Source organism: Ranitomeya variabilis, chromosome 1 (genome assembly GCF_051348905.1).
Source record: "Ranitomeya variabilis isolate aRanVar5 chromosome 1, aRanVar5.hap1, whole genome shotgun sequence".
Lineage (NCBI taxonomy): Eukaryota > Metazoa > Chordata > Amphibia > Anura > Dendrobatidae > Ranitomeya > Ranitomeya variabilis.
The window spans coordinates 952,642,018-952,666,043 of NC_135232.1; the positions used below are offsets into that span (position 1 = coordinate 952,642,018).

Below are 24,026 nucleotides of genomic sequence, written 5' to 3' on the forward strand. Positions count from 1 at the left end.
AACCATACTTACATCTTTGCCCAGTCCACAGAAGCTAATGTCTCCTGTAACAGAATTAAAATAATAAACAACAATATTCCTCACCTGCCCGCACAGAAGATCATAATCCACTTGTCCTGCTATATCTAGATAGCAAGCTACATTGTTGTATGATGGTACTATACAGCCTGTTATCCAGCAGAGACACTGAGCAGTATGTGCTACAGTTGCTCAGTGTATCGTGGTGTACTCCTATGCTCTGACTGAGGTCACTGCGAGTGTGAGAAAGTTCTCACATTGCGGTGCCATCAGAAAGTTTCTGGAAGTTCACGGCCAATGAATTCAGTTCAACTCACTGATATCAGCACAAGCACCATTAAAACTTTTTCTATGGTGCTCGTAATGACGTCAGTGAGTTGAGCTGAGTTCATTGGCTGTGAAAACCCAGGACCTTTCTGACAGCATTGCTAGCATGAGAAGGCTGCTCAGTGTCACTGCTGGATGGCAGGCTGTATAGTTGCATCATGCAACAATGCAGCCTGCCATCTAGATGTATCAGATCTAGACCTGTCATGGAACAAATAGAATATTAGTGTCTCCACAGACAGGTAAAGAATATTGTGGTTTATTATCTTAATTCTTTTACAGGAGACTGTGGACTGGGTGATGACGTAAGTATGGATTAATTTAGGTTCATTAAAGGAGTCTGTGTCTTTCTTCTAATTAAAGAACTTTATTCTGGCTGTGTGTTTATTTACAATATAACTATAGGATCAGTAAAGGATAGGGGTCTTATAGATGCCTCTCCATTACTAACCCATGGGTTTGATGTCACCAGACAATACAAAGGTAACATTAGCTCCACAAATATGAACCCCACTTGCCACAGCCACAGAGCAGATGGGAAAAGTCGGGCAAAGCACAAGAATTGGCACATCTAATAGATGCACCTATTCTGGGGAGCGGCTGTAAGCTGTTATTTTTAGGCTGGAAAGGCCAATATCCATGACCGCTTACCAGCCTGGGAATACCGCCCCCAGCTGTCTGCTTTAGTTTGGTTGGTTGTCAAAAATGGGGGGACCCCACGCCATTTTTTAATTATTTACTTAAATAATAAAAAAAATACGGTGTGGTGACCCCTCCATTCTTGATAACAAGGGTAGCAGCCCGCAGCTGTCACTTTTGCATGGCTGGTTATCAAAAATACAGGGGAACCCCAAGTCATTTTTTAAAATTATTTATTTATAGCGCAGCCAGTGGCTGATGAATACTCCCATCAGCCGCATGCTATCGCTGATAACAGTTGAATACAACTCTTAACATTTTCCACTCCTGGCACTGATCGCAGAACGAGCAGGGAACTGCAATGTGAGCTGTCTTCACTTCTGCACCCAGAGACGGGGAACAGCACAAACATTACTGCTGATTCCCACACTGATGACACAGTGACGTAATTCATGTGATATCAGTGTGCATGTGTGCGGGATGTTTTGCGGCTCGTGCTGCTACTGGAAACACTGACATCTGAAAGAGCCCTTAGTGAATTCGGTCACTTAACGAACTTGGCCGACGTTTGATGATTTTTAGGAAAAATATTAGGGAATCTAAACACAAGTCCGAATAAGCTAAGTTTGTGTCGAATTTAAGATTGGCACATGTCTTCAGAGCAAGTTCGTTCATCTCTACTTAGAAAGCATCATCTATGCTTTTCTTCCTCCTCTATTTTTGCTATCATCTTTTTTTATACTTGTCAAGATTAAATTTCTATAGTGGCAGTAGATAAAATATCATTTATTCGTCCTTCCAAATTTTTTCCTTTACCTCATTTTTTAAATGTGCCCCCAACGGCCCCTCAAACATACATAAACTTCCCCTTTTGCTCTGTCATCCAGCTTCACTGCATATGTTTTTTTCCTTCTCTGTTTGAACTGACACTGTTACCTCTCCCTGTGCCAACTCACTTTCTGGGCAAACGCTACCACCAATACTACCTATCCCTGCTGAGCTAACCTGATCTGCTTCCCATGATGAAGTTGGGGATATCGTGTTGTACGGGTCAGATCCAAAACGTAACAAAAGCTCCCTCACGTTACCTAATAGCTACTTAACCCTTGCAATTTCCACCTTGTTCACACCGCCAATGTGAGCCACCGAAGGAAACTCTGACTTCCCTCCTTTTCCCAAACTTGACAAACTAACATTCTGCAATGGACAATCCATAGAGCCATACTCACCAGGCTGTGCAGGTGCTGTGAGCCTGCCAGCCACAGATCCCACTTCCAGACACTCTCCAATAGTTTGTCCCGCATGGCAGCCTACTTCCTCCTACAGCCCCAGGCTAGCTACCATGATTCCTCTCAGGCAGTGGGTGCCATCCAGATGGGGGGTTAAGGCGTCTCCTGCCCTGATTTTTCAGGTGTCTTCTGGAGTGGTCCAGCTCCAAAATACTTCTCAAAAAACTCTATTTGCACATACCCTTAATTGCTATAGTTATTACTAGCTACATTATTTACAGGAGTTAAAGCCAACCAGAAGGGAAGAGCCTTTTCACATCTTAAAGGAAATCTGCACCTTTCATTAGGATGTGAAGAGCAGTTCCATGACGGGAAGTGTTTAAAGAACAAAGTGGAGGATGTAACTGAAAAATCAGCACGTGGAACACATACTCTTATGTCAATGTCTGCCATAAATACAGTGAACTAAAATATTCATTTTGTGCAACCTATCCATACAAAGTTGTTGTTCTGGAGAAATTCCAAAAATTTAGATGTGTGTTCACATTTTCACGCCACCTAGTTACAAGTATTGCAAGATTAAGGGCAAATTAGACTATGTTCCCAAGATGAGCTTTTGTTGCGCTTTTGTCAAAAAGGCTGTGTCTTACATTTCTGGAAAAGTGGATGGGATTTGGCCCACCGTGCTTCTTTTTAAGGCTATAAATCCAAAAAATAGACTGGAAGCTATATGTCATAAAATTACATGAACATTTTTGTTGATACAATATTAAATGATTCAACGTAAAACCAGTTAGTATGGGGACAGCAATATATAAAAAAATAGCCAAAAAAAGGTACACAAATTACAGGTGAATCATCACCTTTAAGAATGGAGCTGTTATTAGAATTAAAGTGAAGATTAGATATTTATAAATTTGTGGAGCAATGAAGCTTCCAACATTTTTTTTTATATATCATACATAGTGAAGTAGTCAAAATATAACAAGCCCCATAACAGTGTTTGTAATATCCTTAGATATATTCCATTATCAATCCCTATAGTAGTAACTGCCTCCACGTGATTCAGCCACAGAAAAAGTATGAAAAAGTTTTCAATTAGTGCCTAATTATGATGTATCCATAAAAGGGGGCATGATAGTAAGGAACAGGGATAGGAAACCTTAAGGAAAGTAAAGATAGTAAGTACTGTACCTTTAAATGACTGTGACACCCCTGACGCACGTTTCGTGTTTAAGCTTTTTCCAAGGGAGTGTGCATGGAAAAAGCTTAAAAGCGAAACGCGTGGAGGCAGTTACTACTATAGGGATTGATAATGGAATATATCTAAGGATATTATAAACACTGTTATGGGGCTTGCTATATTTTGACTACTTCACTATGTATGATATACAAAAAAAAATTTGGAAGCTTTATTGCTCCACAAATTTATAAATATCTAATCTTCACTTTAATTCTAATAACAGCTCCATTCTTAAAGGTGATGATTGACCTGTAATTTGTGTACCTTTTTTGGCTGTTTTTTTGCATATTGCTGCCCCATACTAACTGATTTTACGTTGAATCTTTTAATATTGTATCAATAAAAAGTTTCATGTAATTTTATGGCATATAGCTTCCAGTCTATTTTATTGATTTATGTAATGTTTGGAAGTGCCATGGATCTAGGCATGGTATATACTCTTTGAGGTTTCTTTTTAAGGCTGCATAAACTCTTCTGCGGTGCGTTTTTCAAATTCGCATTGCGTCAATTTCTCTTGCAAGTAAGCTGAATTTTTGTGCGGATTTCACCCCAGAGACTTACAATTAGATGCGGAAAATCTGCGTTTCTGCCACGGAAACACATAAAAACCGCACGTAATCTGCACCTAAGTACCTAAGCATATCAATGAAGTTTTGTCAAAGCAAAAAACAAGAAGTATCAAATACAAAGCAGCTTTATTTAAAGTATGACACCAAACTGACAAAACACATGTTAAAGAAAGCGATAAAAATGCATATAACCTACTTTTAACATAAAAAATGCGCCCAAAGTTCATCATGGGAACGTAGCCTAAAGGGCTCATTCAGTCACGCGTATAATTGGTCTGTGTTTTGTGTGTATGCAAAATGAATAGTGTATGGACAGGACACTGACCAATGCAAGTCAATGCAGTAGTTTGACATGAATGTTTCTACACTTGGACTAATGATGATCTGCATGGAAAAAAATGTCACATGTAATATTGTGATTCATATTTCTGATCAGATTCGCCCATTATAAATCAGTGGGGTGGTAAAAACAATCACATATAGTTACTGTCTGTATGGCATCCATGTTTTACAGATCCATTGCAATGATTAATATAAAAAACTGTATTTTACACTTTATTATAGGAGTTACACAGGACTTTGCTTATTTTTTCTCATGGGGCTAAGAACTTAGGTTGTTGCTAACTATCTGCCTGTTCTGCCCGACGTCGATCTTTGCCAGTTCTCTGCCCTCTCCCTGTATTTTACAAGATAGAGCGAAAGACACTTTTGTCGGCATGGCCCCTGACAATATCGCGTGAGGTAAATGTTAACCAGTGTTTTACCGAAGCAGCTTCACCTGTTCACAAGGCCTGGGTGAGGTAAAGCACTTCTTCAGTCATTATGTTAAAATGTTTTTTTCTTATTTTATTGTTATTTCTGTGAAATTAACCAGTTGTGTTATCTTTCGCTAGGTCTTCTTTTCCTTGAAGTCTCAGATTTCTCACATGTAGAAGGCTCTTTAGTCTCTTCATCAACAGTGGATCCAAATGTGGCGAGCATTACAACTGAGTTTCCTGTTTCTACAGCTGACAGTAAGAAACTAAATACATCATAAGTTAAGAGTAAGACCGCGTTCACACATTGTGACCATGGTGCAGTTTTTTCCAGCAATCTCACTAGAACTGTGCTATTATTCCCTTGCTTTTTGAAAATAGCATGAAAACAATGCGTTTTTAACATGATTGTAAAAAGAAATGGAACACCGCCGCCATGTGTTATCGCAGTCTTATGCTGCATGTAGATGACTAATAACTGGCAAATTAGTGTTTTTAAGAAAGATCGTTGCAAATAATCTGTCATGCCGGTGATCACGTGTCAAATGAAAAACATGTTTGGTGATTGGATAGTATATGCCAGCAGGACTGAGCTGGGACTAAATTTCAGCCTTGGCATTTGAAAGCACACCTGATCATGAGCCCCCTCAACCCATTTTTTTATCAGGGTCTCTATCACAAATATGATCCTCCCTGAAGTTGGAGGAAATCAAGATTAACTGCAAGACCAATAGTACCAATAATAGTGCTATACTCTATCGGGTCAAATAACACACCACATAGTACCAAACATAGTGAAGCAGTAGTGCCACCATATTGATCATTACTATTACATCTTTAAGAAGAAGAATTTGTCTACAGCGTTGTAATATCAGACAAATAATACTGCCAGACCATAAGGACATATTACCAGAATACAATAGTGATAATACTAGCATAGTGATCATTAACCTAAACTATTGTACTAAGTCTAAGATATCCAGTGAATGATAATGGTAGATACCAGTGACTCATCATTGATGTTCTTGATGATTGTAATAATTTACTTTCCCTTTAGCATTTGGCCTAGAACACCACAAACACTCCTTCCATCCATGACTCATTATTATTATTATTATTATTATTATTATTATTTGTTATTATTTATTTATATAGCACCATTGATTCCATGGTGCTGTACATGAGAAGGGGTTACATACAAGTTACAGATATCACTTACAGTAACAAACTAACAATGACAGACTGATACAGAGGGGCGAGGACCCTGCCCTTGCGGGCTTACATTCTGCAGGATTATGGGGAAGGAGACATACAGACATCTGTGGCCATTCAAGCACTTTTATTCCATTCCGCCACCTCTACACAAATGATATAGTGCTATAACCAGTGCCCTAGACAGTAATTATGTCACCACTGTTCCTCCTTATAACAATAATAATACCCAACTGCACATCATAAAAGTAAGGCCCTTCCATGCATTGTAAAATAATAATGCCCTCTTTGGCCTCCTTATAACAACTTTCCCTCTGTGCCTCCTTATAATATTGATTTTCTATTGTATCTTTTATCATTAATAATCCTCCACTGTGCCTCCTTATAATACTACCTTCCCCATTATGCCTCATAATAATGACCACCGTGCTTCCCTATAATATTCACATCTCCCACTGTGCAACCTTATACTAATTAGTCTCAGTTGTGTCTCCTTTTAAAAATCACCCCACATTGTTCATGGCCTGTGTCTGCCAAAGGATTAAAAAAAAAAAATCTGATACTCATCCCGGCTCCATTGCCGAGAGGTGATGGGCTTCTCCACTGCAGGCACTGGACTGGTGTAGGGGGCTCAATGAAGTGATGTCAGTCCACTGAAGCATCCTGTGACCCTTGTAAGTTACTAGAGAAGGGAGCTGATGGCTCTCTGCTCAGCTACAGTTGCTAACAGTATCTACGTCCTAAGGATGCTGCTGTCTGTGCAAACAGGAGATTTGCTGCTAACAGCACAACACTTTATTGGGACAGAACAGTTGCGTTAGTGATCGTTCAATTCCTACATGTATCCTTCTTCATTATAGATAATGGAGTGTGCACATAGGTCAAGTACTTAATGCAGGGGAGGGGAATTTTTTTTCTGGCAAGGGCCATTTCGACATATATACCATCCTTCAGGGGCCATGCAAAATTGTTAACTTGAAAAAAAATGCTATATTTGGTCAGACATTTAATTAACTCACCCTTAATGTGTTGGCTGAAACGGCTTCTCTTTGGCGCAGGGGTGATGTTAGGTGCTATGGATGATGTTGCTACTCGTAACTACTTTACCAGATTTGCATTGTTCCGGAGTGCAGTAAACTCTCTGTGATGATAAGTTTTGTAAAGAATTTGCAGCAGTAAGTCATACCAGACACAGAGGTATATTGCATTGCATTCTCTTCAAAGCGGAAAATTAATCACTGCTCATGTTACATTTATAGAACTAAAGCAGTGGGAGGTCTGCAGTGTACATCACATAAAAGACACTGAGACAGCTATATGTACATCACATAAAAGACACCAGTCTGGAGAATATACATCACACAGGAGGCACCAAGACTGTTGTATGTACTGTACATCAAATAGGAGACAGCAGGGCTGGAGTATTTACATCACATAAGAGGCACCAACATTGCTAAATATACATCACATAGGAGACACCAGGGCAGGAGTATATGCATCACAGGATACATGGAAATGTGGCACAGAAATCACATGAGACATGGGGCCTGCAGTGTAGACAATTACAGGAGATATGGAGCCTGCGGTATAGACATCACAGGAGACATGGGGCTGAAGTATAGACATCACAAGAGGCATGGGGCTGAAGCATAGACATCACAGGGGGCATGAGGGCTGCGGCATATACATCACAAGAAACTTGGGGCTGCCACTGTTGTTTTCTGTGCGACGGGAGCACTAACTCCACCCACAAAGTATGTCCTGACGCTGGCCAGTAATCCTTCATTGAATGTGCTGCAGTGTTCAGTAGTGGAGACTGCGTGTGTGTGTGTGTGCTCACAGAGCAAGAAGAAATGTAAGCACAGCAAACCTCAGGAATCTGGCCAGGAGTTGGAAAAAAGGTCATCTTGGGCCTAAGGTTTTCCATCCCTGCATTAATGGCTGATCTAGGCTTTTACTTCCAGTTGAGAAGTAATGTGTAACACACATAGCATAACACTGCAAAATATCCAAAGTTCTCACTTAGTATGGTCAAACCATTTCCCATAAATATGCATGTGAATATTAACAAACCATTTCCCAAATAATGACCTAATATAAGGTCAATACTGCAATACAGCACAGTAATGTTGCTATACATTGCCTAAAGAATGCTACATAGTGTCCTTTTAGGAGTACCACTTATGTGATTACCCATACAAGACCAGCGAGTTAATTAAAACTGTCTTTAAATTATTATTATTATTATTTATTGTTATAGCGCCATTTATTCCATGGCGCTTTACAAGTGAGGAGGGGTATACATAATAAAAACAAGTACAATAATCTTGAACAATACAAGTCATAACTGGTACAGGAGGAGTGAGGACCCTGCCCGCGAAGGCTCACAATCTACAAGGGATGGGTGAGAATACAGTAGGTGAGGATAGAGCTGATCGTGCAGCGGTTGGTTGATCGGTGGTTACTGCAGGTTGTAGGCTTGTCGGAAGAGGTGGATAAATGAATGCAGACACAATATTTCAGTCCATAACAATACTGCACATGTAACAGAGCCAGCTATAATGTTCATATAATAGTTAAAGCTCTAATGTCTATATACAATTTTTAAACTCACTTTTCCACAGTTGCTATATACACTGATGAGCAAAAGGGCAACAATGTTTTGAACTTTTGACTTTCTGGCTCCATATCTCACCATCCACTACTGATTTGCACATGAGACTACCATCAATATATGTATTTATAAATTATTTTTAACCATCTTGGCTATCTCATACATAAACTTCATTTGCTGTAATTTGATGTAATTTGAAGTAATGTAACTGCTTTATTACTGTCTTGCTCCTAAAAACCAACATTTTAATTATTATTATTTTGTTAATATTTTATAAATCCATCTTTGCCTGAAGTACCTGAATCCTTCTGCTCATGCTCTTGATCAAATTGAAGCATATCTCGACTGAAATCTAATCCCAGGTTTCTTCTACACATTCCCAAAGTTTGTGTATACTGCTCGACTCACTTGGTAGAGAAGATGTCTAGCAACAGATCCATAGAGGTAAGTGTTAAAAACAACTATTTATTTAAAAAAAGATTATTTTTTGGGTGTCATAAAAAATTGTAGATAAACTTGGCACACACGTGATGAGATGCAGGTGAAAATTTAATTGAAGGAGAGTACATACAAGACGTTTCGGTCATAAATTAGACCTTCATCAATGTACTAAATAAAAGAAAATTGATAACAAATAAATAAAGTATATACAATGAATTATACAACTGGTAATCTTATATAGGTCTCAACAGAAAAAGGAACAGCGTCGGACATAAATACAAACTTTATAAAGAATATAGCAATTCATTGCGGGATATGTTACCGTACTCTCCTTCAATTAAATTTTCACCTGCATCTCATCACGTGTGTGCCAAGTTTATCTACAACACTATATGGTTTGGGCACCTACTTGTGCACCACAATTAATAGAAGTGCCTACGGCTATCTTTCACATATGATAATAAAAAATGCATATTACTGGGAATGCACCAGACTGACGTGTTTTGAACCATGGTACTATTCTATGACTAAGAATAAGTACCCTATATACTCTAGTATAAGCTGACTCGAGTATAAGCCGAGGCACTAAATTTTACCACGGAAAAGCTTGGGTAAGCTTGTTGACTCTAGTATAAGCCGAGTATGCATTGTCCCCTCATCCCTGTCCTGCTATGTGTGGGTCCCCCTGTCGCTGTCCTGCTATGTGTGGCTCCCCCCATCGCTGTCCTGGTATGTGTGGCTCCCCCCGTTCTGTCCTGCTATGTGTGGCTCCCCCGTCCTGTCCTGGTATATGTGGCTCCCCCTGTTGTATGCATGGCTCCCCCGCTCCCGCAAGACTCCCCGGTCCTGCATGGCTCACCCCCCGTCCTAATCGCCCTCCTCGTGCCCTCGCTGCATCTCTTTTGTCCCAGCACAGCAGGTCTCCTGTGCTGAGCGATCACGTGGTACTGCTCATTAAGGTAATGAAAATGCTCTCCACACCTATGGGAGAGGAGATGAGTGCATATTCATTACCTTAATGAACGGTACGATGTGACCGTTCAGCACAGGAAGAGCCACCGGCGCTGGGACGGAGATGCAGCGACGGCGCAAGGAGGTTGAGTATGATGTCTTCTGTTAGCCGATCCTGCCACTACTACGCCGCTCCCCCTCCCCCGCTGGCTTTCTGGACAATGACTCATGTATAAGCCGAGGGGGGGCATTTTCAGCACAAAAAATGTGCTGAAAATCTGGGCTTATACACTAGTATATACGGCCAGTCTGGTGCTTTCCCAGGGATATGTATTTCTTACTAACATGACACAATTTATTTATTTTTTTAATTTTTTTATTCATGTTTTGAAATAGTTGTTTTTAACACTTACCTCTCTGGATCTGTTACTGGACATCTTTTCTACCAAGTTATCTTCAGTTCCTGCTGCCGACACAGGCTCTCATGTACCTGCACTACCAGGGGACTTCAGTTTATGGGTGACCTTGATAAACATTTTTTGTATGTGAATGCTCGACTCACTTGGGTATGTATACAGCTTTTTTTCAACTCTATCCACAAGTGTTTCTTTTGAGTTGAGGTCTAGGGACTGTGGGAGCCAATCCAGCACTTCTACTTTATTGTCATTGAACCATTTATTCACCAATCTTGCAGTATGATTTCGGGTCATTGTACTGCTGGAACACTGTCATCCTTTTCATACCCATAGTACTCGAATGTACAAGGTAACTTGTCTCGTAGGATACTCACATATTGCTCATCATTGAGAGCACCATCAATTCTGTTGAAGTATCCAATGCGTTTGGCTGTGAAAAGAATACATATCAGGCTTCCTCCACCAAACTTGACAGTTCCTTTAATTTATTTATCCATTAGCCCTTTTTTCTCTTGTGTCTACCAGAACCCATTTGCACCCATCAGAGCCTGGTCTATTGGCTTTTGTCTCATTGCTCCAAATCATCTATTTCAAACCTTTACTGTCCACTTTTTGTACTTTTTTTTGAAGCAACGTTTCTTTTGACGATATTGAAGAAGAGGCTTCTACACCTTTTTTCGGGCCACTATTCCAGACTTTTGTAAGGTGCATCTCACAGTGCTTCTATGGACATCTATAATCTCACTATTACGAAGCATATGAGCCACCTACACTGCATTGTTTGTCTTGCCAGAAGTGATAGACCTTGTGATGATCTACCTCCGATATTTTTGCCTGGACATCCACTTCTTGACTTTTTAATAGATAGACTTCATTTCGTATTCTGCCAACTGTCTGTAATAATTATAGGGGATAACTCAGGAGACTCTTTGCATGGAACAAGACAACTACAGGACACAGTTTTATAAGTGGTAAAGTCTATATTATCACACGGTGATTGAAACAGGTGCAGAGAGTAACTCAAGTCCACAACACTTGGTGTAAATATTAAACGCAGCTTAAACAGTCTATAGGGAACTTCAGAGGAAAATGCAATCACGCAGAAAGTCTATGAAGCACAATTATTCTTGAGGATACTTGACACGAATAAGTCCTTGTTTTAGTCCAAACACAGATAGCTATGCTTATAAGGCAGTTCATATAATATCTTAGCACAACCAGGGAGGCCTGGGTAATAGTCTCAGGTCTTTGCAGAGCAGCAACAGCTTACATGTCCAGCAAATGCAGATGGAAGTAAACATGAGCAGCAGATGAAGGAGGATTACTGGAAACTGGTGTATGCAGCAGGAACACAGCAGAGTAGCAGGATCACCACACAGGTTCACAGGAGCAGGTATACAGCCAGGGAGTCAACAGGGTCAGGAGCTGGATGCAAGGCAGAATACTCTAGCACAGACTGAAGGCTGGGGTGGAGTTTTATAGCAGGAAGACACAGTGCACATGAGACCAAAGACGCCATCTTGGAAAAGGGCAGTAATGCACAAAAGGTAATCAAAATGTTCAGAGTCCTGACATTACTCCCTCCTTAGAAGCGGCTTCAGGATGATCCTGGACCTGGTTTCTCAGGGAATCTCTGATGAAAATGAGAAATCTTCTGTTGGGCATTGATGTTTTCCACAGGTTCCCAAGAGTCTTCCTCAGGGGGATATCCCTGCCATCTTATCAGATATTGGAGCCGATTCCTGCGAATCCTGGAATCAATAATTTCCTCCACCACAAATTGTTCTTGCCCATCAATCACCACAGGCTGCGGAGTTGGCACAACATGTCCCTGGAAGGTATTAGGAGATACAGGCTTTAGTAAAGATACATGAAAAACTGGGTGTACCTTCATAGTCCTAGGCAGCTTCAGCCGGCAGGCGACAGAGCTCACATTACCATTTATCTTGAAAGGGCCAATGAATTTCTGTCCATGTTTTTGTGAAGGAACATTTAACTTCAGATTCTTAGTTGCTAACCACACGGAATCTCCTACCTTGAACATGGGTGCAGGATTACGGAATCTATCACCCGATCTCTTATAACGTTCTTGAGCTGTGGTCAGGGATTCCTTCAGAACCTCCAGATTTTGCCTCATCGCAGTCAGCCTTTCCTCCACTGACGGAACCGGAGAATTAATTGGAGACCTAGGTAAGATACATGGATGATAACCCAGATTGGCAAAGAAAGGTGTAAATTTAGTGGAGGCGCTCTGAGAATTGTTATATGAAAATTCGGCTAACGGCAGCAACTCCAACCAATCATCCTGGAGATGGCTGACATGGCATCTTAGATATTGTTCCAGCGTCTGGTTAGGTCCGCTCAGTCTGACCATTTGTCGGTGGATGGTAAGCGGAAGAGAGACAGACATTACTATTGAGTGCAGAGCAAAACCCCTTCCAGAATCTTGAAGTGAACTGTACTCCACGGTCAGAGATGATCTCATCTGGGACCCCATGCAACCGAAAGACATTCTGTATTACCAAGTTCACTGTATCTTTAGCTGAAGGGAGGCCGGTGCATGGAAAAAAATGAGCAGCTTTAGTCAGGCAATTAACTACCACAATGATTGTATTCATGCCCCCTGCTGTAGGCAGCTCCACAATAAAGTCCATTGATATAGACCCCCAAGGGTGGGACGGAACAGGTAATGGTTGTAGAAGACCTGTAGGTGCCACATGAGGAGTCTTGTAACGAGCACATACCTCGCAAGAGAGAACATAGTCCTTGGTATCCTTCAGGCAAGTTGGCCACCAGAAGAATCGGCTCAGGAACTGTTGTGTCTTCTGTACCCCCCTGTGACCAGCCAACTTGGAGTCATGTACCAACTTGAGGATCTGCAGACAGACGACCTCAGGAACGTAGATATGTCGATCTCTGAACCACATGCCACCCTTAAAGACAAGATTAATATCCACAGGTGGGTTGGCCAGAAATACATCACAGTCATAAGCCTCCCTGGACTCCTTCCACAAGTCCTGATCATGGATAACTCAGATGAAATTGGCATCAGATAGAATGGTCTTGGATGGGGCTCCAGGTACGGAATCCGCAGCATGGATTAGGGATAAAGCATCAGCCTTCCCATGCTGAGAACCTGGACAGTACGAGATAACAAAGTTAAATTGATTTAAAAATAAGTTCAAATGAGCCTGACAAGGAGAAAGACATCTAGCGGATCTAAGGAACTCTAAATTGCGATGGTCAGTTAGCACTATAATCTGTTGTGCAGGTCCTTGCAGATGATGCCTCCATTCTTTGAAAGCCGCAATAATAGCCAGCAATTCCTTGTCTCTCTCGTCGTAATTTTTCTCTGCTGAGGTTAGTCTATGGGAAAAGAAAGCACAAGGATGTAGCAGACCCTTCTCTCCAGTTTTTTGGGAGAGAATAGCCCCCAAAGCATTATCAGAAGTGTCCACCTCCACGATGAAAGAAAGTGTTGGATCTGGGTGTATCAACAGCGGTGCTGAGGTGAAACAGATCTTAAGCCGATCAAAAGCTTCTTGAGCCTGTGATGACCACTTAAAGGGCTTTTCCTTCTTTGTCAAGGAAGTAATGGGATGGACAATATCAGAAAAATTTCGAATGAAGCGTCTGTAGAAATTTGCAAAACCAATAAAACATTAGACCTCCTTAATGTTCTTGGGTACCGGCCAGTCAAGGATAGCCTGAATCTTACCAGATTCCATGTTCAGCCCCTGGGGAGAGATGATATAACCTAAGAACTGTATCTCAGAATGATGGAACTCGCATTTCTCTGACTTAATATACAGATGGTTCTCTTTCAGACATCTTAAAACAGTTTTGACATGTTCTTCATCTTCCTGTAGATAGTCAGAAAATATTAGTATATCGTCCAAATAGATCACCACAAACTGGTCCAAAAAATCTCTGAAAATGTCATTAGCAAGGTGTTGAAACGTTGCAGGGGCATTACAAAGCCCGAAGGGCATCACAAGATATTCAAAGTGTCCATACTGGCATCTGAATGCTGTCTTCCACTCACCCCCTGGACGAATAAACACCAAATTATAATCCCCACGAAGATCCAGTTTAGAGAACACCTTAGCATGGCGGACTCATTCCTTTAATTCGGGAATCAGAGGCAAAGGGTAACTGGTTCGTATGGTTACCTTATTGAGTTCCCATTAGTCAACACAGGGTCTCGGTCCCATCCTTCTTTTTTAGAAAAAATATAGGTGCCCCTGCTGGTGAGGAAGAAGGACGTATGAAGCCTTTGGCCAGATTTTAATCAATATACTCCTTTAAGGCTTGAAGCTCAGGTGCCGCCAAAGGGTATACGTTACTAAAAGGAATAGCTGCACCAGGAAGCAGCTCAATGGGACAGTCATAATTCCTGTGTGGAGGAAGTTCTGCATTCTTCTTGTCACAGATGTCAGAGAACTCTTTATATGCTGAAGGTAAAGTAAATACCTGTACAGGTGGTTCCGTAGCTGTGGACTCGGGGACAGCTTCAATTAACGCTGAGTTGCTCCTTGTTGGAAAGATAATCTCCTTGGTCTCCCAGTTGATAATTGGGTTCTGAGAATGCAACCAAGGAATGCCTAAAATCACAGGAAAATGAGAAGAAATTAGCAAGAAAGAAAGTTGCTCCTGATGATTAGGCTCCAACAAAATTTCATGGGGTACGGTCTCCTGATCCACAGGCCCAGAGATTAAAGTTGACCCATCCACTGTTTCCATGGTAATTGGAGAGGCTCTTTGCTGAATTTCAATACCATGTTCCTTGGCAAATGCAATATCCATGAAATTGCCACCTGCACCAGAGTCAAACATAGCTGCACTGGAAATCCACTGTCCTGAACACAGGATCGTAATAGGGAGAGAACAGTGAGAGTTCTTTTCCCTAAGCTCCTTTGGGGGTGAAGTCATAGAAAGTGAATGGAATACAGCGTTTAAAGGCAGGCTACATTCAGAGATGTCACATTCATCATCACAGTTGTCATATTCTCCTACCGCTGCTAGCACCTTGTTAGGCCACCTGGGACACTTGGGGAAGTTGATTAAAAAGTGGTCAGACTGACCGCAGTAGAAACATAGACTTTCACGAAGGCGATGCTCCCGGCGCTCATTACTCTCGCCCCTCTGAACGGAATTAATTTGCATGGGCACCTCCTCCACCTCCCGTGAGGTTTTACCTGCAGGCTCTTTGGAAGGAAGGGAAAAGTTAGAAATATGGTTATATGCAGCAAACTTCTCCTGCCTACGCTCAGTAAGGCGAATGTCTGTGCGCACACAATGCTGTATAAACATTTCTAGCTCTCACGATGATTCAGAGCGAGCTAATTCATCTTTTACAATACTAGACAAACCCCTTTTAAAAATAGGCAATTGTGGATAACTGTCCCAATTGGTATCTACCGCTAATCTCCTGAATTCAGTAGCATACTCAATAACAGAACGTTTAGCCTGGCGTAAAGACAATAAAGCAAATTCAGCGGTTGCACGGCGATTAGGATCATCAAACATTAATGCCATAGCGGCCAAGAAATCATCCAAGTTATTTAACCGTGGGTCACGAGACTCAATCATCGGATTCGCCCAGGCGAGCGCTCGTGAGTAGGGTTGAGCGACTTTCATTTTTTTAAGATCGAGTAGGGTTTTGGGAAACCCGATTTTGTCCAGAGTCGAGTCGAGTGCAGTCGGCCGATTATCGCTAAAAGTCGGGGATCGACCGAAACACGAAACCCAATGCAAGTCAATGGGGAAGCATAGTCGGCAGTGAGTGGAGGCCAGGAAAACACCTACAGTGCCCATTTTAATGCCAAAAACATCCATTCTTGTTTCTGAAGCTTGCCAATCTTAATTAACTGTATAATAATAGTTGGGCATAAGGAATTGGGGGAAAGTTGTGGGGGGAGTAGGGCTGGCTCAAGTTTTTCGTGGGCCCAGGAAATGCGGACTACGTCACGGCGGTGTTGCAGGGAAAGGTAAGTATTTAAAAGTTGCAAGTGCTGTGATCCTGAGCAAGCAGGGGGGGCCCACTCGTTCGCATTGCCACTGGCACAGGGCCCCTCAAAGTACGGCGGTGTGTTTGCATGGCGGGGGCGCCTCCCACCAGCAGCGACACTTTTGCGTACTCTGAGGGGCCCTGTGCCAGTGACGTCGCCAACGAGTATGCCCCCCCACCTGATGAAGGAACCTGCACTTTCATCTGCACCTTCCTCTTTGTCCCTGTGTAAGGTGGTATAACATGCGGGAAGGGGAACCTTACTTTCAGCAGGGTCAGATTCTGGCTGTGTAGAGTACAAGGGGAATGTAGTGGTCTAGGTCAATGTACCAGCAGACTCATTTAGCAGTGGCTGGGCAATGGGCAGGATGAGGAGGAAACAGATATAGGGCCAAAGAATAAAGTAGGCTACATGCAGTTCAAAATTGGTAACAGGACTAAACAGGCGGCATTGCTTTGTTCAGTGGAGTAGCAAACCCAAGAGCAGCAGACACTGTTTCAAGGGCCTAACCACACTAGTAGGCCAAATGCAGTTTAATATCTGATAGTATAGGGCGAAAGCCAGAATGTGGAAGCTCAGCTTTGTTCAGTTGAGGACAACACCAGGGAGGGGCAGACACCTTTAGTAGGCCGGAAAAGCCTATTGCATTTTTTAAAATGGTAATTTGGAGCAGAAGGTTGAAGCTCAGCTTTATTTAGTTGAGGGCAACACCAGGGAGGGGCAGAAGCCGTTAGTAGGCCCTAACCACCATTTTTTTTTTTTTTAAAACCACTTAATGAGAGCCGGAAGGTTGAAGCTCAGCTTTATTTAGTTGAGGACAACACCAGGGAGGGGCAGAAGCCGTTAGTAGGCCCTAACCACCATTTTTTTTTTAAAACCACATAATGAGAGCCGGAAGGTTGAAGCTCAGCTTTATTTAGTTGAGGACAACACCAGGGAGGGGCAGAAGCCGTTAGTAGGCCCTAACCACCATTTTTTTTTTAAAACCACTTAATGAGAGCCGGAAGGTTGAAGCTCAGCTTTATTTAGTTGAGGACAACACCAGGGAGGGGCAGAAGCCGTTAGTAGGCCCTAACCACCATTTTTTTTTTTTTTAAAACCACATAATGAGAGCCGGAAGGTTGAAGCTCAGCTTTATTTAGTTGAGGACAACACCAGGGAGGGGCAGAAGCCGTTAGTAGGCCCTAACCACCATTTTTTTTTTAAAACCACTTAATGAGAGCCGGAAGGTTGAAGCTCAGCTTTATTTAGTTGAGGACAACACCAGGGAGGGGCAGAAGCCGTTAGTAGGCCCTAACCACCATTTTTTTTTTTTAAACCACATAATGAGAGCCGGAAGGTTGAAGCTCAGCTTTATTTAGTTGAGGACAACACCAGGGAGGGGCAGAAGCCGTTAGTAGGCCCTAACCACCAATTTTTTTTTTTTTAAAACCACTTAATGAGAGCCGGAAGGTTGAAGCTCAGCTTTATTTAGTTGAGGACAACACCAGGGAGGGGCAGAAGCCGTTAGTAGGCCCTAACCACCATTTTTTTTTAAAAACCACTTAATGAGAGCCGGAAGGTTGAAGCTCAGCTTTATTTAGTTGAGGACAACACCAGGGAGGGGCAGAAGCCGTTAGTAGGCCCTAACCACCATTTTTTTTTTAAAACCACTTAATGAGAGCCGGAAGGTTGAAGCTCAGCTTTATTTAGTTGAGGACAACACCAGGGAGGGGCAGAAGCCGTTAGTAGGCCCTAACCACCATTTTTTTTTTTTAAACCACATAATGAGAGCCGGAAGGTTGAAGCTCAGCTTTATTTAGTTGAGGACAACACCAGGGAGGGGCAGAAGCCGTTAGTAGGCCCTAACCACCAATTTTTTTTTTTTAAAAACCACTTAATGAGAGCCGGAAGGTTGAAGCTCAGCTTTATTTAGTTGAGGACAACACCAGGGAGGGGCAGAAGCCGTTAGTAGGCCCTAACCAAAGTTGAAGGCCAAATGCAGTTTAATTTCTGATACTATAGGCCGAAAGCCAGAAGGTGGAAGTTCCGATTTAGACAGTGGAGGACAATTTGAATTAGGGACTGCAGACAGACTTAGTAGGCTGTCCCCTGTGGACCATGCATCCACCACATTAACCCATTGCGCCGTAATGGACACGTAATCTTCCGTGGCCATGCCTACAGGTCCATGCGTCTGTTGTCAGGTGCACCTTTGTACTCACAGATTGCCAGAGTGCATGGACAATGCGGTCTTCTACATGCTGGTGGAGGGTTGGGATGGCTTTTCTCGCAAAAGAAGTGTCGACTGGTTAGCTTGTAGCGTGGTACAGCGTAGTCCATCATGGCCTTATTAATAGTAAATAAAATATATAACTAGGCTCTATGAACTTTTAAATAGGTTCCAGGGGTACACGGGCAGCATTGGTGTGGTCAGTGGAGGAGTATTGCAAGTAGGGGCTGCAGACAGGCTATCAAAGGCCTAAAATAACAAACAGTAGGCAGTCATGGCAGTTTTACATCGGTTACATGGATACACAGGCAGGCACTCCAGGCAGCATTGTGCTCAGTGGAGGAGTATTGCAAGTAGGGGCCGCAGACAGGCTATCAAAGGCCTAAAATAACAAACAGTAGGCAGTCATGGCAGTTTTACATCGGTTACATGGATACACAGGCAGGCACTCCAGGCAGCATTGTGGTCAGTGGAGGAGTATTGCAAGTAGGGGCCGCAGACAGGCTATCAAAGGCCTAAAATAACAAACAGTAGGCAGTCATGGCAGTTTTACATCGGTTACATGGATACACAGGCAGCTAGGTGGTGAGTGGAGGAGTATTTAAAGTAAGGACCGCAGACAGGCTATCAAAGGCCTAACATAACAAACAATAGGCTCATGGCAGTTTTACAGCGGTTACATGGATACACGGGCAGGCAGCTTGGTGGTGAGTGGAGGAGTATTTAAAGTATGGACCGCAGACAGGCTTCGAAGGCCTAACACAATAAAATGGGCTGGCTGTAGGCACTTTAAAATTGGTTCCAGGGGTACACGGGCAGCAGTGGTCTGGTCAGTGGAGGACTAGTGGAAGTATGGACCGCAGACAGGCTTCGAAGGCCTAACACAATAAAATGGGCTGGCTGTAGGCACTTTAAAATTGGTTCCAGGGGTACACGGGCAGCAGTGGTCTGGTCAGTGGAGGCCTAGTGGAAGTATGGACCGCAGACAGGCTTCGAAGGCCTAACACAATAAAATGGGCTGGCTGTAGGCACTTTAAAATTGGTTCCAGGGGTACACGGGCAGCAGTGGTCTGGTCAGTGGAGGCCTAGTGGAAGTATGGACCGCAGACAGGCTTCGAAGGCCTAACACAATAAAATGGGCTGGCTGTAGGCACTTTAAAATTGGTTCCAGGGGTACACGGGCAGCAGTGGTCTGGTCAGTGGAGGCCTAGTGGAAGGAGGGACCGCAGACAGGCTTCGAAGGCCTAACACAATAAAATGGGCTGGCTGTAGGCACTTTAAAATTGGTTCCAGGGGTACACGGGCAGCAGTGGTCTGGTCAGTGGAGGCCTAGTGGAAGGAGGGACCGCAGACAGGCTTCGAAGGCCTAACACAATAAAATGGGCTGGCTGTAGGCACTTTAAAATTGGTTCCAGGGGTACACGGGCAGCAGTGGTCTGGTCAGTGGAGGCCTAGTGGAAGTATGGACCGCAGACAGGCTTCGAAGGCCTAACACAATAAAATGGGCTGGCTGTAGGCACTTTAAAATTGGTTCCAGGGGTACACGGGCAGCAGTGGTCTGGTCAGTGGAGGCCTAGTGGAAGGAGGGACCGCAGACAGGCTTCGAAGGCCTAACACAATAAAATGGGCTGGCTGTAGGCACTTTAAAATTGGTTCCAGGGGTACACGGGCAGCAGTGGTCTGGTCAGTGGAGGCCTAGTGGAAGGAGGGACCGCAGACAGGCTTCGAAGGCCTAACACAATAAAATGGGCTGGCTGTAGGCACTTTAAAATTGGTTCCAGGGGTACACGGGCAGCAGTGGTCTGGTCAGTGGAGGCCTAGTGGAAGTATGGACCGCAGACAGGCTTCGAAGGCCTAACACAATAAAATGGGCTGGCTGTAGGCACTTTAAAATTGGTTCCAGGGGTACACGGGCAGCAGTGGTCTGGTCAGTGGAGGACTAGTGGAAGGAGGGAGCGCAGAAAGGCTTCAAAGGCCTAAAATAACAAACAATAGGCTCATGGCAGTTTTACAGCGGTTACATGGATACACGGGCAGGCAGCTTGGTGGTCAGTGGAGGAGTAGGGACCGCAGACAGGCTATCAAAGGCCTAAAATAACAAACAATAGGCTCATGGCAGTTTTACAGCGGTTACATGGATACACGGGCAGGCAGCTTGGTGCTGAGTGGAGGAGTAGTGCAAGGAGTGTCTGTCCCAGTACTCCCAAAATATAAATAGATGTTAATGTCTCGCAAAACAACCAAAACAAAAAAAAAGATGGCATACTTAGGTACAGGGGTGGGCTCATCTGCTGTGTTTCTGACATAGTAATTTGGCAGTAACTATTTAATGGTGCCAATATAGGACACAGACACAGACTACTTTAAGTTGCATCATAGATGTCTACAAATTTGTATTGTCAGTGCCAGACATTGAATGATGTCAGCGAATAGACTAAAGATTGGTGGAGCTGTGCGACATAATTTTGCACGTAGTACAGCCCAGTTTGAGCTGGGGTAGGGGGGAACTCTCTTGAGGCCGGCGGGACCGCCCCAGGGCCACTCATGTTACAACGGTGTGTCTGACGTTGGGTGCGCACCACCACCGCCAGAGACACTACATTGTACTATGAGGGACCCAGTAGCAATGCCGTCAACCAAAAGCGAGCACACCCACCTCTTCAGACAAACAGCAGTCTCACGGGTGCTTGCGCCAAGTCGCGATACCACGGCCCCGTGTGGGGAGTTTGGCCATTTAGGGAGGTGTAAACATGTCGTATGCTGTACAATCTGCAGCAGCAAATTAGACATTAGAAAAGTAATTCACAGGCAAGAGCTTTTCATAGGAAAGCTAGGTGTCGGCCGGGCAAGGTGGGGCAAAAGATTTTGAAATCCAGTTGTGGTTCATTTTAATGAATGTTAGATCGTCAACATTTTGGGTAGCCAGACGAGTCCTTTTTTCGGTTAATATTGACCCTGCAGCACTGAATACTCTTTCTGATAGGACACTTGCTGCCGGGCAAGCAAGCTCCTGCAATGCATATTCTGCCAATTCTGGCCAGGTGTCTAATTTGGAGGCCCAGTAATCAAATGGGAATGACGGTTGAGGGAGAACATCGATAAGGGATGAAAAATAGTTAGTAACCATACTGGACAAATGTTGTCTCCTGTCACTTTCAATTGATGCAGCAGTACCTGTCCTGTCTGCGGTCATAGCAAAATCACTCCACAACCTGGTCAGAAAACCCCTCTGTCCAACGCCACTTCTGATGTGTGCACCCCTAACACTCCTAGTCTGCTGCCCCCTGGAGCTCGTGTGAGAACGATCACGTGCGCTGTGTGCTGGGAATGCCTGAAGCAAACGGTCAACAAGAGTTGATTGTTTGGTTGCTAATATTAGTTCCAAGTTCTCATGTGGCATAACATTTTGCAATTTGCCTTTATAGCGTGGATCAAGGAGGCAGGCCAACCAGTAATCGTCATCGTTCATCATTTTCGTAATGCGTGTGTCCCTTTGTAGGATACGTAAGGCATAATCCGCCATGTGGGCCAAAGTTCCACTTGTCAAATCTCCGGTTGTGATTGGTTGAGGGGCAGTTGCAGGCAAATCTACGTCACTTGTGTCCCTCAAAAAACCAGAACCCGGCCGTGACACGCAACCAATTTCCTGTGCCCCCGTGAAAGTTTCCGCATTAAAAATATACTCATCCCCATCATCCTCCTCGTCCTCCACCTCCTCTTCGCCCGCTACCTCGTCCTGTACACTGCCCTGACCAGACAATGGCTGACTGTCATCAAGGCTTCCCTCTTCCTCTGGTGCAGACGCCTGCTCCTTTATGTGCGTCAAACTTTGCATCAGCAGACGCATTAGGGGGATGCTCATGCTTATTACGGCGTTGTCTGCACTAACCAGCCGTGTGCATTCCTCAAAACACTGAAGGACTTGACACATGTCTTGTATCTTCGACCACTGCACACCTGACAACTCCATGTCTGCCATCCTACTGCCTGCCCGTGTATCCTCCCACAAATAAATAACAGCACGCCTCTGTTCGCACAGTCTCTGAAGCATGTGCAGTGTTGAGTTCCACCTTGTTGCAACGTCTATGATTAGGCGATGCTGGGGAAGGTTCAAAGACCGCTGATAGGTCTGCATACGGCTGGCGTGTACAGGCGAACGTCGGATATGTGAGCAAAGTGCACGCACTTTGAGGAGCAGGTCGGAGAACCCAGGATAAGTTTTCAATAAGCACTGCACCACCAGGTTTAAGGTGTGAGCCAGGCAAGGAATGTGTTTCAGTTGGGAAAGGGAGATGGCAGCCATGAAATTCCTTCCGTTATCACTCACTACCTTGCCTGCCTCAAGATCTACTGTGCCCAGCCACGACTGCGTTTCTTGTTGCAAGAACTCGGACAGAACTTCCGCGGTGTGTCTGTTGTCGCCCAAACACTTCATAGCCAATACAGCCTGCTGACGCTTGGCAGTAGCTGGCCCATAATGGGACAACTGGTGTGCAACAGTGTCATCTGCCGATGGAGTGGTTGGCCGACTGCGTTCTGTGGAAGAGCTGTAGCTTCTGCAGGAGGACGAGGAGGAGGAGGAGGGGGTGCGAACGCCTACAGCCAACTGTTTCCTAGACCGTGGGCTAGGCACAACTGTCCCTAAATTGATGTCGCCTGTGGACCCTGCATCCACCACATTCACCCAGTGTGCCGTGATGGACACATAACGTCCCTGGCCATGCCTACTGGTCCATGCATCTGTAGTCAGGTGCACCTTTGTACTCACAGATTGCCTGAGTGCATGGACGATGCGCTGTTTAACATGCTGGTGCAGGGCTGGGATGGCTTTTCTGGAAAAAAAGTGTCGACTGGGTAGCTCGTATCGTGGTTCAGCGTACTCCATCAGGGCTTTGAAAGCTTCGCTTTCAACTAACCGGTAGGGCATCATCTCTAACGAGATTAGTCTAGCTATGTGGGCGTTAAAACCCTGTGTACGCGGATGCGAGGATAAGTACTTCCTTTTTCTAACCAGAGTCTCATGTAGGGTGAGCTGGACTGGAGAGCTGTAGATCGTGGAACTTTCGGGTGTGCCGGTGGACATGGCAGACTGAGAGACGGTTGGAGACGGTATTGTTTCCGCCGGTGCCCTACATGCAATATTTCCTCCTACAAAACTGGTGATTCCCTGACCCTGACTGCTTTTGGCTGGCAAAGAAACCTGCACAGATACTGCCGGTGGTGCGGAAAATGGTGGCCTTACAGTGACGGAAGGGATGTTGCGTTGCTGACTAGCTTCATTGGCCGAGGGTGCTACAACCTTGAGGGACGTTTGGTAGTTAGTCCAGGCTTGAGAATGCATGGTGGTTAAGTGTCTATGCATGCAACTAGTATTTAGACTTTTCAGATT

At 44.0% G+C, this 24,026-nt stretch overlaps 1 protein-coding gene across 1 annotated transcript in view; it reads left to right on the forward strand.

Annotated features, from left to right (window-relative positions):
- The window catches only part of LOC143791853 (uncharacterized), a 239,405-nt gene that overhangs the window by 81,703 nt on the left and 133,676 nt on the right, over window positions 1-24,026 (forward strand). The window contains exon 3 of the mRNA XM_077279269.1: window positions 4,919-5,038. Within this exon, the coding sequence (XP_077135384.1) occupies window positions 4,919-5,038 (120 nt within the window). The remainder of the gene's footprint in view (window positions 1-4,918; window positions 5,039-24,026) is intronic.